The sequence below is a fragment of the Gossypium arboreum genome, chromosome 8, assembly GCF_025698485.1.
Source record: "Gossypium arboreum isolate Shixiya-1 chromosome 8, ASM2569848v2, whole genome shotgun sequence".
Classification (NCBI taxonomy): domain Eukaryota; kingdom Viridiplantae; phylum Streptophyta; class Magnoliopsida; order Malvales; family Malvaceae; genus Gossypium; species Gossypium arboreum.
In genome coordinates, this window is record NC_069077.1 from 128,798,921 (window position 1) to 128,817,551 (window position 18,631).

At 40.1% G+C, this 18,631-nt stretch overlaps 1 protein-coding gene and 1 non-coding gene across 2 annotated transcripts; one reads left to right on the forward strand and one right to left on the reverse strand.

The window, feature by feature from the left end:
* The first annotated feature begins 6,035 nt into the window (after positions 1–6,035).
* Positions 6,036–6,142, forward strand: LOC128279591 (small nucleolar RNA R71). The gene has a single exon (XR_008269793.1). It is a non-coding gene; the product is annotated as a small nucleolar RNA R71 (small nucleolar RNA).
* Positions 6,143–11,158: 5,016 nt separating this feature from the next.
* On the reverse strand, positions 11,159–11,598 carry LOC128296657 (uncharacterized). The gene is made up of 2 exons (XM_053032096.1): positions 11,527–11,598; positions 11,159–11,425 (listed from the first exon to the last, which is right to left on the reverse strand). Exons 1-2 carry the CDS (start codon positions 11,596–11,598, stop codon positions 11,159–11,161), a joined length of 339 nt encoding a protein of 112 aa, XP_052888056.1.
* Positions 11,599–18,631: the final 7,033 nt, after the last annotated feature.

Here is an 18,631-nt window from a genome sequence, read left to right on the forward strand (position 1 = left end):
AAATTCTCAACTTATAATCAAAATAAATTCTTCTCAACTTATAATTTCTATCAATAATATCTCACATTAATCCATAAGTAATCATACATTTAGAATTGAACTAAAAGAACATAAAAGTTCCAAACATTCCAAGTTGATCGTTTTATTCATGGAAACATAGGTGTCTCCCCTCATCTAAGTAATTACCTTTGATGCAAAATATTACAGAGTTTTACATCCTCACTAAAGATTTACTCAAATCACTCAAGGTGTTTAAGGACAATAAATGAAGCACTCAATAGTCAATAATGAAAAGTCATTACCATAGGCTTGCATGGAAATCAAATCTCCACCACTATAATTTAAGATGATATATCAATCAAAAGGTCTTTAGAGGGTTGTAATGAGGCTTGGTTAGGAGGTGTGGTCACAAGTTGAAAGAAAGGGTTAGAATTAAGATTGAATTGAAAAATTACCTAACTTAAAAAAGAGTTAATCTTCACTTGCGTACAACAGAGCTGCTTATCAGAATATGAAATTACAGATTATACATAGTTTTTTTTAAGAACAAGTTAAAATAATATAGACTAACTATTAAGAACAAAACATAGCTAAGCAATCCATTCAACTCAAATCTCGACAAAAATAGGGATTAATTTAGAGGATTTCAATAATAATGGATTAAAGGTTATTATTGACGTTAATACAAGGAATGACTTGTTAGGCTCAAATGGGTTTATTAAGGGTTAATCGTGGAGGTAGGCTTTTCATGGCATGAGTGGGTTAATCCTAAGTTCCTTAATCATTTTGATATATCAAATCAAATGGTGTGGTCTCGACATGCATAATCAAGCAAGTTCTAGAATAACAGTTCAATACTGACGCACTCAAAGCAATAATAAAAGTGAGCATGAAAAGATTAATAGATGCTCAAAAGGCTCAAAAATCTCACAAAAATTATGGCTTTTTGATGTTTAAACTCGTGAATTCCAATTCAAAGTAATACCTAGACTTGGGGAAACAACCTATAATTTTAAATTCTTAAAAATCAACTTATCATGCTTGATTCTCTAATGTCTTAAAGTTTAAAAAATCAATGCATAAATCCATATGTTTTAATTCAAGATATATCAATCAAAATCATAAATCAATTAAAATTTATCCTAAATATGATATGAGAGCTTTTCAAGAGAACAAGGTAATTATTCAGGGATTTTTCTGATAATGAAATAAATATTCCCCCCACACTTAAGACGTACATTGCCCTCAATGTACAAAGATAGATATTAAAGTATAAAAATAAGATAGGGAGAGGAGTGAAACTTCCTGTATGATGAATTCCTCGAACTAGAGTTTTGGAGAGTAATCGGTTTGAGAGTGGAGGAGGATACTTCGGCGGTTGTTGAGGTTCATTAGGCCATAAGTCCTGCGCCAAAAGGATATTATCTTTAGTGGTAGCAATGATCGTGGTCGATCAGGACATGGCAGTCATGGAGAACCTTTCTCGGTGGAGTTTTAGTTCCTATGTGACGATTAGCTTAAGAGTTCTATATAACTATGATAAAATTGGGAACTTTTTAAGGGATATTAGGAAGTATAATTACTCAAAAAGAAATAACCGATATTAATAATTAAAAATAAAATTTCTAAAATCTAATAAAAATAAAAAGTAGTTTCAATAAAAATTAAAAACATAAAATAATAAATAAATATTTTTAAACATCTTCATCGTTGGATGGTTCGTGAGGTGGGACTGGCAATGAGATGGGGAGGTGCTGACAAATCTGCTATAGAGTAGCATCAATGTTGTCAAATCGTTTAAAACACTGTTGCTTGAATCGAGTGAGGCGCTCAGAGATGTCAACATATGAAGCCGCCGCATGAACTGGACGAAAGGGTGGTGATGGCTGAGTCAGTGGGTCCTCGTGCTGTGGGGGGACATCATCAGGAATGTCCTCGTAGGCCTCCTCCCTGGTAGATTGGGCGAGACGATACTGGGAGGGTAGGTTCCTCAGCGCCTCTCGATCATCCTCTCACTAAGCATGCTCGAGATGCCTTGTGGAGACATCTGGCTGATGTGGGTAAGGGATGATTCTTAGGCTGCGGTGTTGAGGAGCCCGAAGTGTCTCGCCCGCCGAGTCACGTAGGGGCCAATGGAGATGACTCCCTTCCTATGTAGTTTTGTCTAGTGCTGAATCACGAGGGCGATGAAATAGGCAAGGTCGATGACGTGCCCGTGCGACATGCACCATAAGAAGTAGGCGTCGTGGGTGTTGATGACGCCAGTGCTCTCTCACCTCCCTGTAATCGTGTGAGCTAAATAGCGTGTAAGTACCTCAGGGATGGTGGGAGAACTGATGCCTTGGAGCGGCTAGGATTGTAGGAGGCCGCAAGGGCCAAAGTGTGCCAGCACTTCGAGGGAGAGAAATGTATGTGGCCACTGAGAGCATGTAGTTCATTCTCCTCCTTGAACTCCTCCGTATATAAGCCTAGTGCAGCACTAAACTCTAGGACGCTTAGCTGACGGATTAATCTGCCTACGCAAAATTGAATCATGCCGGGATCATCGTAGTTCATCATTATGATCTAAAAATGAAACGTTGAGCATAGTTCCATCGTGAGCTCGAGATACGTCAGCTCGATAATCTTAAAGAACAGCTCCCAAGGGTTGGTGGTTAGGAGGGCCCGAATCGCATCAGCTATCTAAACTTGTTTTACGGCAACCCAGTTAATGCAGCGGCCCGCAATTAAGGGTCGGGCCCGAAGTATTTGGAAAAGGTCTTCTTGAGGCCCTCGGGGGAATTGCAGGAGAGGGTGAAGAATTTTCGCGGTTGGACCCGTGGAAGAGGACTCTCCCTTCCTCTTCTTCGAGGTAGGTATGACAACCTTTTTACCACGTGAAGATTACATGGTACCTGCGTTTATAATCATCAAGTCATCTTGATGAGTGGTCAAAGTAAAAGGAATACAATTTTCAAATAAAAAGCAGAATTTCAACCACAACCAAACATAACTAATCTAATAATTTCGTGACCTTATCATTGTATGAAAATGGGCGTAGTAATGGCATGCGTAGGACAAAAGAGTGAGGCTTTTCTAACAACATAATTGAAAAATGCAAATTGAATGATAGACATTGGCATGGAAATATCATGAGAATTATCATGGTAAAGTCATGGGTATGAGGTTTCCCTAATAACTTGATTTAACACGCAATGTATAATAACTAACCTAAGAATGCAAACTAAATGATAAAATAATGAGCAAAATGACAAATAGTTCGAAAGCAATGAAGATTTTGCTAACAATAAGCATTAGTAATAAGTAAAATAGAAGTGAAAGGAGTATACAAACGCTAAGGGAGAGGGATTGAGCGTTAAAAACGAAGTTGGAGACGGCGCACAGGCGTGGCAGGGAGGCCGTGTGGAGTTGCAGCGGCTAGGGTTAAGGTTTTTGAATGGGGAAGAAAGTGAATAGTCTAGGGTATTTATAGATTTTGGGCCACACGGCTAGGGCACACGTCCGTATTCCCCAATTTCAGCTCGTGTGATTCGCAAATTTCAAATTTGGGCGTGTATGAGATTTAGTACATGCCCGTGTTTGTCGGGCGTGTGGGTTCACACGGACGTGTTGCACGGTCGTGTCTAGCTTTGTTCGCTTCTCCCACGCCCGTGTGTGCAAGCCCCACGCCCGTGTTAATTTAACAGGTTCAACCACGGGTGTTCCATACGGCGTGTCGAATGCCCTTTCTACTTTAACAGGTTCGCCCATGGTTCTTCCACACGGGCATGTCGCACACCCGTGTTGTTTTGGTAGGCTCGACCATGGCCATATCACACGGCTGTGGCGTTTAATTGTAGCCTTTGTTGGGGAAATCTTTTGCCCTGTTTTCACACAGCCCTAAGCACGCCCGTGTGCTTGGCCGTGTCTCTGTGGAAACACCTGTATTCAAGATTTCTATTAAAAAGTTAGGAGTTAAATACCAAAATTTAAAGAAATTAATATTGTTAGTGCTCGGGTTGCCTCCTGAGAAGCACTTATTTATAGTCTAAGCTCGACTTACCTCTCCAGTGAATGGTCATGGTGGTTTGAGGAGTTTATACTCCTCATTCCTGCTATCAATCTCATCAAAATAAGGTTTTAATCGGGTGTTGTTTACCTTAAAAGTACCAAACTTGGGATGACTCACCTCCATCATACCGAATGGAAAAATACTGAGTAACATAAGAGGGATTTCCTCATTCGGTGTGGTAGTGACAATGTGGGGATCTACGACATCTAATAAGACCTTATCACCAACCTTAAGTTGATTTGGAGAGGTATAGGGCTCGTTTTGGCGTAGTTTCGGTTTGTCGAGTGTTCTTGGTTTGTGCGTCTACCATTCATCGAGTTTCTCGATTTGTAATCTTTGATCTTCATGAACAGGTCCTCTACTGGTGCTTGAGAATGACTTGTGTGCTTCCTTCAGACTCATTTTCTGCAAAGTAGGTTGCACCATATTGTTAGTTTTAGCAGAATGATTTAAATGATCACCTTCAATTCTTGATGTGTTGCCAGAATTGCGAGCTTGACGAGTGATTGTTTCGTCTCCCACCTAGAGTGTGAGTTCACTTGTGCTAACATCGATGATGGTTTTAGCAGTTGCTAAAAAGGGCCTTCCTAAAATTAAGGGAGTGTTGATATCCTCTTCTATGTCTAGAACAATAAAGTCAACGGGAAATATAAATTTATCGATTTTAAGTAGCACATCTTCAATAATACCTCTAGGGAATCTTATAGTTTTATCTGCTAATTGAATGCTCATCCTAGTCTGTTTGGGTTTCCCGAGACCTAGTTGGTTAAACATTTTGTAAGGCATGACGTTGATACTAGCCCCTAGATCAGCTAATGCATGATTAACATCTAAACTACCAATTAAGCAAGGAATAGTAAAGCTCCCTGGGTCTTTTAGTATGTTGGGTAGTTTATTTTAGAGAATGGCCGAGCAAACTGCGTTTAGCTCCACATGCGACACCTCGTCCAACTTTCACTTATTTGCTAAAAGCTCCTTTAAAAATTTCATTGCGTTTGGCATCTGCGATAGAGCTTCAATAAACGGTAAGTTAATATGTACTTTTTTTAAGAGTTTAAGGAATTTACCAAATTGTTCATCCGAGCGGTCATTCCTTGTCGTGTTGAGGTATGGAACACGAGGTTTATTTTCGATAGTCACTGGTTTGTTTGTATTTTGATCTACCTCACCTTGACCTTTGCTTACCACAGTTGCTTGCCTCGGTTCTGGTTCAGGCTCAATGACTCCTTCGTCATCTTGCATATTAATTGTGTTGAGTTGTTCCCTTTGGTTAGGTTCGGTATTACTTGGCAAACTACCTTGTGGTCGTTCAGAGATTAGTTTAGAAAGTTGGCCTATCTGAGTTTCGAGCCCTTGGATCGACGCTTGTTGATTTTTAAGTGCTGTCTCGGTGTTCTGAAAATGGGTTTCTAACACTGATATAAACTTTGAGAGCATCTCTTCAAGGTTTGGCTTCTTTTCCTGTTGGTAGGGTGGTTGTTGGTAGCCCGGAGGATGTTTTGGTCTTTGATTTCCTTGACCGCCCCACGAAAAATTGGGGTGGTTCCTCTAACCTGCATTATAAGTGTTACTATATGGATTATTTTGAGGTCGAGGATTATTACCCATGTAGTTTAATTGCTCGTTATCCATGTTGTGTCCATAAGGTTGGTATTCCGAATGGTTTGTTCCACCTCCACTTACTTCGCACTGTATTACTGAGTGAACCAATGAAGAATTAAGAAAACCATCAATCTTTTTATTCAAGAGTTCTACCTGATTAGAGAGCATGGTGACCGAATTGATGTTATAAACGCCGGTTGTTTTCGTTGGCTTTGTCCTCATGACTTGCCACTGATAGTTATTCAGTGACATCTCCTCTATAATCTCATAGGCATCTTCCGGTGTTTTATTGTTGATGGTTCCACCCACCATTGCGTCAATCATTTGCCGAGTCAAAGGATTCAGACCATTGTGAAATGTTTGTACTTGGAGCCAAAGTGGTAACCCATGGTGGAGGCATCTTTTCAAAAGGTCCTTGTATCTCTCCTATGCATCGTAGAGTGTTTCTAAATCCATCTGCACAAAAGAAGAGATATCATTACGTAATTTAGCCGTTTTTTCGGCGGAAAATATTTTAGTAAAAATTTTTCAGTCTTTTGTTCCCAAGTAGTAATTGACCCTCGTGGTAACGAGTTCAACCACTGTTTAGCTTTGTTCCTCAATGAAAAGGGAAACAACCAAAGACGTATGGCGTCATCAGAAACGCCGTTAATTTTAAATGTATTGCATAGTTCTAAGAACTTGACTAAATGAGCGTTGGGATCCTCATCCTACAAACCATCAAACTGAACAAATTGTTGTATCATTTGAATAGTGTTATGTTTTAATTCAAAAGTATTTGCAGCTACAGCAGGTCTAACTATGCTTGATTCAGTTCCTGTTAAAGAAGGTTTAGCATAATCATACATAGTGCGTGGAGTAGGATTTTGATTAATCACAATTACAGGAGGCAGCTAATTGCCTTAGTTTTCAGCCATCTCTTCGGTTGGGGGTTGAGTATCGTCTTCTTGCTCATTCTCCGTATATCTTAAGCTGCGCCTTATTTGTCTTTGGTTTCTACGAACTGTACGATCAATTTCTTCGTCAAAAAGTAATGGCCCCGACGGGTTTCTTTTAGTCATAAACTATAAAAACCTGCCAAGAGAAAGAAATAGTAGGTTAATAAATAATAATAAAAAAAAATTAAATTAAATTGCAAGGAAAATAAATGGCTAAAGTAATAAAAATTAAGCGTTCCTAATATCTTAGTTCCCAGGCAACGGTGCCAAAAACTTGATCGCGTGATTTCGTGATAGGTTTTAAATATTTATAATTACTTGTTCTTGAACTAACTATAATCGTGATGTAGGCAAGTGTACCTATCGAACAGTAGTATAGTTTTAGCAAGACCGGATTGTCGAACCCAAAGGAACTAAAAGTACTAGTAATGACTGTCTTTTTATTATCTAGCCTAAGAATAATGGGGTTTTGTTTTAACTAACTAATTATCTAAACTAAGAACTCACAGAGAAAAGTATTGGGGAATAACTTTTGGGAAAAATCGATAGACTTAAGACAATAACTAAGGAAAAATCCACCTAGACTTTACTTGTTATTCTGGCTCCGAATCGAACGATTTATTCATTCAACTTGTTCCATAGAGATCCTTAAGTTATGTTATTATCCCTATTCAAGACTAATAACGCCTAATCCCTAGATTGAATAACTGAGACTTTTCTCTAATTAACACTCTAGGGTTGCATTAACTCGATATATGGATCCCCTTATTAGGTTTCACCCTAATCCGGCAAAATCTTGTCACCCTATGTCTAGGCGCGCAATCAACTCCGCTTAATTATGACAAATGTACTCTTAGACAGGGTCTATTCCTCCTCTGAATAAGAGCATGTCTTGAATCAGATCCTGGGATATCAAAACAAGAAATAAGAACACATAATTAAGAACAAGTTAAATATTTATCATACGATTCAGAAAATAATAACAAGATTCGTATTAGGTTTCATTCCCTTAGGTATTTAGGGGTTTTAGTTCATAACTAAATAAGAAAACATCTCAGAAGATTAAATAATACAAAACATAAAGAAAACCCAAAACTCCTGAAGGGAAATTGAGGAGAGATCTTCAGTCTTAATGATGAATCTGGCTTCTGAGATGGACTAATCGGCTTCTTTAGAGTAATTCCTTACTCCCCCTTCTCCGTCTCCTCTTTTCTTCCTTCTCTAGGGTGTATTTATAAGCTTTGGAATGCCTAAAAACCCTCAAAATTGGCCTTTTCTGAGTTGGACTCAAATTGGGCTAGGTAGGGATAAGCCCGTGGCACACGCCCGTGTTCGATTACTTTAGGCAGTGTTCGAGCCTGCCAAATTGACACGGCCGTGTGGTCTGCCCGTGTAAGGAGGTCCAGGCCGTGTTGATTTCATACTTTGGCCCATATTCTCCGTTTGTGGCCCGTTTCTCGTTCCTTTCGCTCTCCTATGCTCTCCTAAGTATAAAACATGAAATTAAAGCATTAGGAGCGTCGAATTCACCAATTCTAATGAGAAACCATCCATAAAATTCATTATACATGGGGTAAAAATATGTATAATTTATGGTTTATCATGAGCCTACATGCCTGTATGGGCCCACACGTCCAGATTGGCGTTTGCCTGTATGGCCCACACGGCCTGACTTAAAATTTACACGCCCCTGTTATATTCCGTGTAGGCCCAGACGCCCCACTTGGCCATGCCTGTGTGGCCCATACGGCCACACTTGAGCCACCACATGGTTGTATGCTGTGCATGGCTGTGTCTTCATTGACCACATGGTCGTGTCTCACACACGGACATCCACACGGGAGACCACACACCTGTGTGATGTCGACAGATTCATTTTTTTGGCTTTTTTCAAAGCCTCGTTTTCTGTGTTTAGGATACACACCTGGTATCGATTTGATGTGAAAAAACTCTCGAGATCACTAGAACCTAAAATGGACCAATTACACCCCGAATTAATCACTTAAAACAATACTAAACCAAACTATACCGTAATGGATAACCCTTTAAGCAACGAAAATCTTTAAACTATACCGTAATGGATAACCCTTTAAGCAACGAAAATCTTTACCTTAGAATGAACAACGATGATCTCTCACGATTAAGGTGCATATTGGAAGCCTCCAGCACCTTGATCTTCCCCTAAACACAAAACGAACTCCATTAACCACCGATTCATCAACCAAAGCAAGAGATGCACCTACCAAACTTACCGGTAACGTACAACATCGAAATAACGAGATGCAAGAGTTCAACCACAGATAGGAAAATAGAACAAAATCATTGGAAATGAGAGGAAGGAGAAACGACAGGGAGGAGAAGAGAAGAGGAATTAACGTCAGATTCTTTTTTGGGGATTTTAGGAGAGAGAGAAAATTTAGAAAAATAAAAAGAAATGAAAATAAAATCAGATAATTATCAGGAATCCCTCAAATTCCTCTCCACTATCCCACTATCAACCACCTCTCAGAATCCCAACTCCACCAGAATTCTATCAAATAATAGAGCAAAAATATAACATCCATGCTCGCGCAGGGATTCAAACATAGGATCCCCAACACACCAGCTCCCTTACCACTTGAATCAGTAGGCTCATTCTGATACAAAATTACAAGCAATTAAATATAAGCCCACTGAGCAAAGATAAGGCTTGGATCCAAAAATAACCAAAATTAATAAAGGTAAGACTTGAACTTGAGACCTCTCACACACCCCTAAAACTCTTAACTACCGAAGCAGATACACAATTGTGCGAAAATTTTACAAAAGCATACATAAGAAAATTAGGGCGTTACAACTCTACCCCTAAAAGAAATTTCGACCTCAAAATTTACCTGATCAGAACAAATGAGGATACTGCTGATGCATCGAGTCCTCAGGTTCCTACGTGGCCTCCTCAGTGCCATGATTCTACTACAGAACCTTCACTAAAGGGATGGGCTTCCTCCTCAAAATCTTAACGTCTCGATCTAGAATCTGAACCGGCTCCTTTTCAAAAGTCAAATCTGGCCTAACATCGATCTCCTTAATGGAAACAACATGAGAAGGATCAGACTGATATCGCCTTAACATCGAGGCGTAGAAGACATCGTGGGTACTGTCCAATTCTGGAAGTAACTCCAATTGACAAGCAACTGGTTCCACATGCTTCAGAATCCAGTACGGCTCAATGAACCTATGGCTCAACTTGACCTTACGGCCGAATCTCAGAACTTTCTTCCATGGAGAAACCTTAAAAAAAATAAAGTCCCCCACAGAGTACTCAATATCACGCCTCTTCAGGTCTTCATAGGATTTTTGTCTATCAGAGGCTATCTTCAGATGATCCCAAACTAGTCTAACCTTATCTTCAGTCTCAGAAACCAACTCAGGACCCAAAACCCGATGTTCACCCAACTCAGTCCAACACAGTAAAATATGACACTTATGACCATATAACGCCTCTAAGGTGCCATTTGAATGCTAGACTAGAAGCTGTTATTGTATGCGAACTCGGCTAGCAGCAGATAATCCTCTCAACTACCTTGAAAATCAATCACGCAATTCTAAAGCATGTCCTCTAGTATCTGAATCACCTTTTTAGATTGACCATCGGTCTAAGGATGGAACACAGTTCTGAAGTCCAACCTCAAACCCAGAGCCTCATGCAACTTCTTCCAGAATTGAGATGTGAAGTGAGGATCTCTACCGGAAATGAACTAAACAGGAACCCATGTAGTTTCACAATCTAAAAAATGTAGAGTTTCGTTAACTTCTACAGAGAATAGTCCACCAGAACCGGAATAAAGTGAGCAGACTTGGTTAATTGATCCATAGTGACCCAAACTGAATCCTTCTTAGTGGGTGTCAAGGGTAACCCACTAATGAAGTCCATCGTCACATGTCTCATTTCCATAAGGGAATCTTAACTGGCTGCAAAAAACTTAAAGACAACTGGTGTTCAGCCTTAACCTGCTGGTACATTAGACATCGGGCCACAAAATATGTAACCTCATGCTTCAAACCTGACTACCAGTACAACTCATGGAGATCATGGTACATCTTATTACTACCATGATGCATAGCATAAGAGCTACGCCTCCCTCATAAGCGACTGTTTCAAATCTGAATCATTCGGCAAACAAATACGTCATCGAAAACACAGAACACCATCATTATTCAACCCAAAATCTGAAGTGCTGCCACTCTCAACTTGACGAAACCGTAAACCCAGATACTCATCCCCTATCTGCTTATCTCGAATTTGATCAATCCAAGTCGGCTTAACTTGTAACTCGACTAACAGACTCCCATTATCGAATAGACTAAGAAGAGTGAACATCGCTCTCAGATTAGTCATCGCTCTACGACTTAGAGCATTTGTCATCACATTGGCTCTACCAAGATGGTATTCTATCGTGCAATCATAATCCTTGAGCAGCTCAATCCATCGACGCCGCCTAAGGTTCAACTCCTTCTGAGTGAAGAGGTACTTGAGGCTCTTGTGATCGGTGTAGATGATACACCTCTCGCCATACAGATAGTGCCTCTAAATTTTCAACGCAAAGACCACAGCAACCAACTCGAGGTCATGCGTCAGATAGTTCCCTTCGTGAGTCTTAAGCTGATAGGAAGCATAAGCCAAAACCTTTTTATCTTGCATCAAGACATATCCCAAATCGACGTGTGATGTATCACTGTAAACCACAAATTCCTTACCAGATTTAAATTGTATCAGAATAGGAGCCTGAGTTGGAACAGACTTGAGCTTCTCAAAGCTTGATTGTTTCGCATCAACCCAAACAAACAAAACACCCTTATGCATAAGATTAGTCAATGGAGCTGCAATCAGAGAGAACCCCTCGAAGAACCGCCAATAATATCCACCAAATCTAAAAAGCTACGGATCTTAGATACGTTCTTAGGCTGTTTCCAATCCAGCACAACCTTTGCCTTCCTCGGATCAACACAGAACCCCTCATTAGACATCATATACCCCAAGAAGTTACCTCTCGTAACCAGAACTCGCACTTACTCAACTTAGTGTAAAGCTATTTTTCACGAAAAATCTGAAGCACCACTCGGAGATGCTAATCACGCTCATTCTCACTCTTAAAGTAAACTAGAATGTCGTCGATAAAGATCACGACGAATTGATCTAGATAAGGCTGAAATACTCGATTTATCAAATCCATGAATGCCACTGGAGCATTCGTCAGACCAAAAAGGTATCACTAGGAACTCGCAATGTCCATAACGAGTCCTAAATGCAGTATTATGAACATCCACCTCATTAACCCTCAACTGATGATATCCAGAACGAAGATCAATCTTCAAAAACATCGAAGCCCCTTGAAACTGACCAGACAAGTCATCGATCATCGGAAGTGGATACTTATTTTTCACAGTCAACTTATTCAACTATCAATAATTGATACACATCCTCATGGTCCCATCCTTCTTCTTAACAAGCAAAACTGACATCCTCCCATGAAGACACACTAGGATGAATGAAACCACTGTCCAGAAGTTCTTGTAGCTGAATCTTAAGCTCTGTAAGCTCCTTTGGTGCCATTCGATATGGAGTGATCGACATCAGAGTTGTACCTGGTAGAAGCTCAATTTCGAACTCAACTTTCCAATTTGGAGGTAAACCCAGTAACTCTTCAAGAAAGACATCCAGAAAATCTCTTACTGTTCTGATATCCCAAACATAAGAGTCTCCAGAATCAGAAACACTGATGTAAGCCAAGTATGCCTCACACCCTTTTCGAACCAATTTTTTAGCCACAAAAGCGGATATCACATTGGGCAAATAATCTCGAAGCTCACCAATCACAACCACCTCCATATCATCCTTGGTCCTCAAAACGACCTTCTTAGATGCATAGTTCAAACTGACTCGATGCTCGACCAACTAGTCCATACCCAGAATTAAATCAAACTCCCCAATCAGAAGCTCCAGTAGATTGGCCAGAAAGACAACCCCGTGTGCCACTAATGGAACATCCCTATAGAGTTTACTAACCTGAATTGACTGCTTCAACGGACTTAGTATAGTAACCTCACTAGTAGTGCTCTCAATAAAAATTCTCAGGTTTTCAGATACAGTACTAGCTACATAGGAGTGAGTAGAACGTATATCTATCAAAGTAGTATAAGGCACATAAAAAATAAGGAATGTACCGGTGATGACATCAGGAGCATCTCTATCCTTTCGGCGTTGTGCAGCATAAACCAGTACAGGCTACCTCACCTCAATCTGACTAGCACCTCTGCCTGGTGCTCTCTGCCCACGACCCATACTATTACCACCCTTAGCCTATCCATGGCCCCTAGGTGGCTGCTGAATTGCCCTTTGAAGTTGCACAAAACCTGGTCCCGAATCTTGCATTTGATCAGCCTTCTGTGGACACTCTTGAATGTGGTACTCCAATGAACCACACCTTAGACAAGCCTCTATCCTCCTCAAACACTCGTCCGGATAGCACCTACCACAATCCCCGTACAGCTGATTCCTAGTAGGAGCAACAGGAGTCCCTACTCTAACCGGCCCATTAGATTTGGCCTTTTTCTTAGACCTCTAAATAGAAATAGAGGGTTTCGAATCCCTTTTATTCTTACCTCTCTCTCGGCCCCTATTCTGACGCTCCACGTGCTTAATGTCTTCGGTGATCTTCGCCTTCTCAACCAGAACTGTAAACTGCCGCTCCCTCTGTGGAGCAATCAGCACCTTCAGATTATCCCTTAAGCCATCCTCAAATCGGACATACCTCTCATACTCAGTCACCACTACGCTTCGAGCGTAGCGGCTCAGCCTCAAAAACTCAGCCTCATACTCAGCCACAGATCTATCGCCTTGCGTGAGATTTATGAACTCACGCCTACGAGCGTCCACATAGCTCGCTCCCATATACTTGCTCTAAAAGGTAGTCTTAAAGAAATCCCAACTCATACGATCAGGCTGAGTATCCTCCTCAACCGTTAACCACCACTGATGAGCCTCATCGGGAAGCAGCTAGACTCCACCGTTCAGTTTCTACTTAGGAGTACAGTCTAGATCATTCATGATCCTCTCGGTGGCCTCTAACCAATACTCAACCACATTAGGGGCGAATCAAGTGACACCCCTAAACAACTCAGCAGCATTGGACTGGAGTCGTTTAGTTACCGACCCTCGGCCTCCACTCCCGAATGGGGTCCGGTGACTTTTTCCAAGATTCTCAATATAGCTTGGGACAGTGCGTCGTCTCCAACCGAGCGACTTTGAGACGCAGCCTCAGCAGGTGAAATTGGTGTCTCACTCGTATCCAAGTTTGACATACTGGCCAGAGAGGAATACTCAGCTCGAGCCCCCTATGGCCTCCAGCACAGCCTCGAACACCACGTCCGTGAGTTCTACGAGCACTCATCGTATAATTCATGTTTTATCTACATTATAAATTTTTATGCATCAGTTCCAGTATTTATTAACATATGTTTTCTGTATAAATTATCATAAGTTCAGAATTGTTTTCAGAAATTTCAGTCTCTAGCTAACTCAATAAAGTTTCAAAAGATACTATCTATAATGTTTCAGAGTAGTTCTAACCAAGTTTCAGAAATACTTACAGGATCAGTGTCGAAGACGCGGTGTTCCATATACCACTTTTTTTTCAAATTACTCAAGCTCTTTGAAAACCAATTCTTTTTAAAACAAAATTTTGGATGTAATAGCCCGATTTTGGGTTTATTCAGAATAGTGGTTTCGGGACCACTAATCTGAGGGCAGAGAAATTATTTTTTAATATTATTTTATGGTTGTGTCATGATTAGATGAGAGTACAAAAATTTTGGTGAGTTAATTTTAGCGATTTCATGCTTAATTGTGAAAAAGGACTAAATCGCATAAAGTGCAAAAGTCCTATTTTGATAGCTAAGGGTGTTAAATAGCTAGAGAACCAAAATTGGGGGTCTTTAAAGGGTAAATAGACCTTTGGATAGGTGATGGCCGGCCACAGGGGACAAGAGATGGAGAAAGTCAAAATTAGGTAGAAATTTTGTAAATTATTTGAGCAAAAGGAAATAAAATAAAGAAGAAAAGGTGTCATCTTTTTCTCCCCTTCTTCACCACCAAAAATACCAGCAAAAATAGAGGTTTAGAAGCTTGAAAAATTTCAGCCACTCTTTACCTTCACAAGTAAGTGATTTTGATAGTTTTTCTTGACAATTTTTATATTTTTGGACCCCTTGTAGCACGAGCTTTCAAATGAGGGGACTATTTTGCTAAATGGTTGAAAGTTTAGGGTTTTTCCATGATAGTAAACATGTTTTTTCTGAAATTTTATGGAAGAATATGAGTCATGGTTGTGTAATAAACAAGTTTTGTAAAGTAGTTTTCAAGGAAACCTTAACTAGGGACCCTTTTGCATAAGTTGAAAATTAGAAGATAGATGTGAGAAATAATGAAAATTTTGGGTTTCTATAAGATTAAAAAGGGTTCGGCTAGGCTTAAGATATGAAGAAATTTGATAGAAATCACTTTTCAGACCTAGGGGTAAAATGGTTATTTTGTAAAAGTATAAGGGCAAAATGGTTATTTTGCCCAATTATAAATTGTTGAGTACCTAGATCATTAAAATGATTAAATTTGTGAATTTTTATCATTATTGAGCAAGAATCGCAAAATCTGGACCCAGGACGGGGAAAAGCAAAGCAAGTGGACTAAGCCAAACGAGTAGCCTACATTTTGTATACCGAGGTAAGTTGTATGTAATTAATACAATTACATTGTATTTATATGTATTTGAATTGATATAGCATAAATTGCTTGTTTGTGGAAATGATCATATATGATGAATCTTGAGATAGTAGATCTTCCGGGTAAACCTTAGGAACAAATCGGATATTCATGCCATGACATTCGGGTTAATTGTGTGCTAGTGTACGACATGTCTGGGACATGCATCGGCCACATTACAAGAGCCAGTGTAAGACCATGTCTGGGACATGGCATCAACATTGAAACGAGAGCTAGTGTAAGGCACGTCTGGGACATGCATCGGCCTCGAGATGTAAGTCAGTGTAAGACATGTCTTGGATATGCATCGGCTACAAGATATGTCAGTGTAAGACCATGTCTGGGACATGGCATCGGCACAAATATGCTAAAGTCAGTGTAAGACCATGTCTAGGATATGGCATCGGCATTATACCTCATGTTTGAGGTTTAATGAATATCCGATAGCATTCCGAATGGTTCAACGGGGAGAGTCATAGGTTAAGTTAAACAAGGAAAGTATAACCATGTTGTGAGTGGTATAGGTACCTATTTGGAAATGTATGAGATGTGAGCTCAACATATGCTATGTGAAATGTATTGGCTAGTGATGAGTAAGTTGTGCTTATGCCTACTTAAGTACTATGAGTATGATGATGAATGGTAAAGTTGTTGTTATATTATTACATGCAACTTACTAAGCTTTATGCTTACCCTATTCCTTTCCATTTTCTTATAGTGCCGCCTAAATAGCTCGAGGACCAACGGACGTCGGAGCCAACAATCACACTATCAGCCGAAGCACTCGGTATAGTTAGATTACTTGTTTTGAGTATGACATGTATAGGGCTTAGGCTTTAATGTTTTGTGTCATTAGGTATTGGCCAAATGTGTTAGCTTGGGCTAAAACCCTTTATTTTGTATAAAGCCTTGAATGAAGGCTAATATTCATTTTGTTATATATACATAAAAGATGTTATTTTCATGGATAAGTATATTGCATATGTGAAATGTTGTCTATTGTGGTTGTTTAGTTATGTGGATCATTCTTGTATTGGTGCTGATTGATTTGTGCAGGTTATATGAGTAAGAGTGACAAAGAGAATTGGTAGATAGCCTTATTTTTACCCACACAGGTAGACACACGGGCCGTGTGTGACACACGGTATGCCCCACTGGTGTGCGATCCGGCCGTGTGTCCCCTGCACATAAAATTTGTAAGTGAGTATGCATGTAGTAAACGCACGAACAGAGGCACGGCCGTGTGTCTCAGCCTTGTAAAGGACATGGCCTAGCACACGGGCGTGTGCCTTAGCCGTGTGATCCTTAAGAATTGCTGACGTCAGAAACAGAATGTCCAGGTTTTTGCACACTGGCTAAGACACGGGCATGTCAAGGCTGTGTGAGGGACATGGGCCATAGACACAGGAGTGTGCCAGGTCATGTAAAAACCCCTGTAGGTTTGAAATTAAAATTAATTCTACATGGGTAAAGGACACGGGCGTGTCCCTGTATGCTTAGGCCATGTGAGCCACACGAGCCAACAGCACGACCATGTCAAAGTGGTCACTCGGGCGTGTGCCCCTATGTCTAGTGTTATTTTTCAGAGTTCGTTGAAGGACCCGAATTGATCCCGATTGGTTTCTAAATAAACGTTTGGAGTCTCGTAGGCCATATTGAAGAAGTTTCGACAAAGTTTTAAATTTGACCAGGTCTTGATGGTTCAGAAATGTAGGAATTCATGAGTTCAAGGTAAGTAACGCCTCGTATTCCGTCCTGACGCAGGGTACGGGTGTGAGGTGTTATATTTAATGGTATCAGAGCATGGTTTAGTTGGTTCTAGGACTAACCTAGCGTGAGTATGAGTCTAGCTAGACATGCAATAACTGTATATTAATAGTGTGACGACTCCTGACGAGATAAATTGTGTTTTATTCATATAGTAAATGGATCCTGATGTAGCTACGGCGGATGATGTGAAGAGCAATGCGCCGGCTCCCACTGAAGGGACTGCCCCAGTAGATAGCGAGCCTGTGACGATGAGTCAGGGTGGAGGAGCTAGTGAAGCTTACCTCCACATGATGGATGCATGGTACTCGGAGTTTATTTGGGCGAATCTGAATACTCCACCTCCCCTACCTCCTTTGATTCCTCAGTATGCCTCTGTAGCTCCACAAAGAGTGGATGTGGTTAGGAGAGAGAGACCCTCAGTAAATAAGGTATGAAAGCAAGGGGCCGAAGAATTTCGGGCCAAGATTGATGATGCCCCGGAGAGAGTAGAATTTTGGTTAGAAAATACCATTCGGGTATTTGGAAACACGAAAATTTACGCATTTTTACATACCCTTTTTAGCTTAAAATCACAACGTTTCGATTAAATTCTTGTTGAAAAATAATTAATTTTTATAAAATAATTAAACTATACTTAAAATATGAACATGATGAATTTTAGTTAATTTTATAATTAATTTTAAGTAATTTTGGTTATTTTCGACAGAATAGCGCAAAGGGCGAAAATGGCTTGGCAGACACTACTTGAAGCACAAAACTGAGAAAAAATTTGAAGTATCAAGGAAAATTAATTTCTAGCCTAATATGGTCCAATTATGTGTATTAATTCATAATATAATTAATTTTAATTTATACGCAATTTAATTTGGGTAAATAAATTAATATTAATTAATTATGAAAAAAGTGGTCCAGTTGAACCGAACCGATTGGTGTGAACCGGCTAAAGATTGGGCAGCCCAAAACCAGCCATATGTTGACCGAAATCAGCTTATTAGCTGATTAATTAAGCTTGCAAAGAAGCCCTTGAAGTCTTGTCAAAGTTGCATTCAAACCCCTCCACAATTGGTGGATTTTTGGATTTGCCCCAAGCCATTTTTAGCAAAGTTGAAAGCATCAACTTTGCCACATAGGTGGCCGGCCAAGGGGTGGCTCTTTGGTTGTTGTTTTTTGCAAATTTCAGCTGCCACACCCAGCTATAAAAGCCCCCCTTGGCTGATCATTCAAAGGATCTCACTCATTTCACAACACTTTTCTCCTCTCTCATTCCTTTTCTCTCATTTTTCCATTTCAATTCCTTTACTCTTGTGCCGATTTCTTCCCTGGGAAAATGGGTGTTCTCCAACCATTTTGGAGCAGCAATTGAGTGTTTATCGAAGCCATGATCGGTGAGGACAACAAGAAGGAAGAACGGAGCAACCAAGTCAAGCCTTGGAAAACCACCAGATTTGATTCTTGTTACCTATCTCTTTAATT

What these genes read in the sequence shown, in the direction of transcription:
- LOC128296657 (XM_053032096.1), bottom strand. Translation starts at nt 11,598, where the DNA reads ATGTCTAATGAGGGGTTCTGTGTTGATCCGAGGAAGGCAAAGGTTGTG. An exon ending in ATTGGAAACAGCCTAAGAAC is followed by an intron (nt 11,426 to 11,526) that starts GTATCTAAGATC and finishes CTTATGCATAAG; the next exon opens with GGTGTTTTGTTTGTTTGGGT.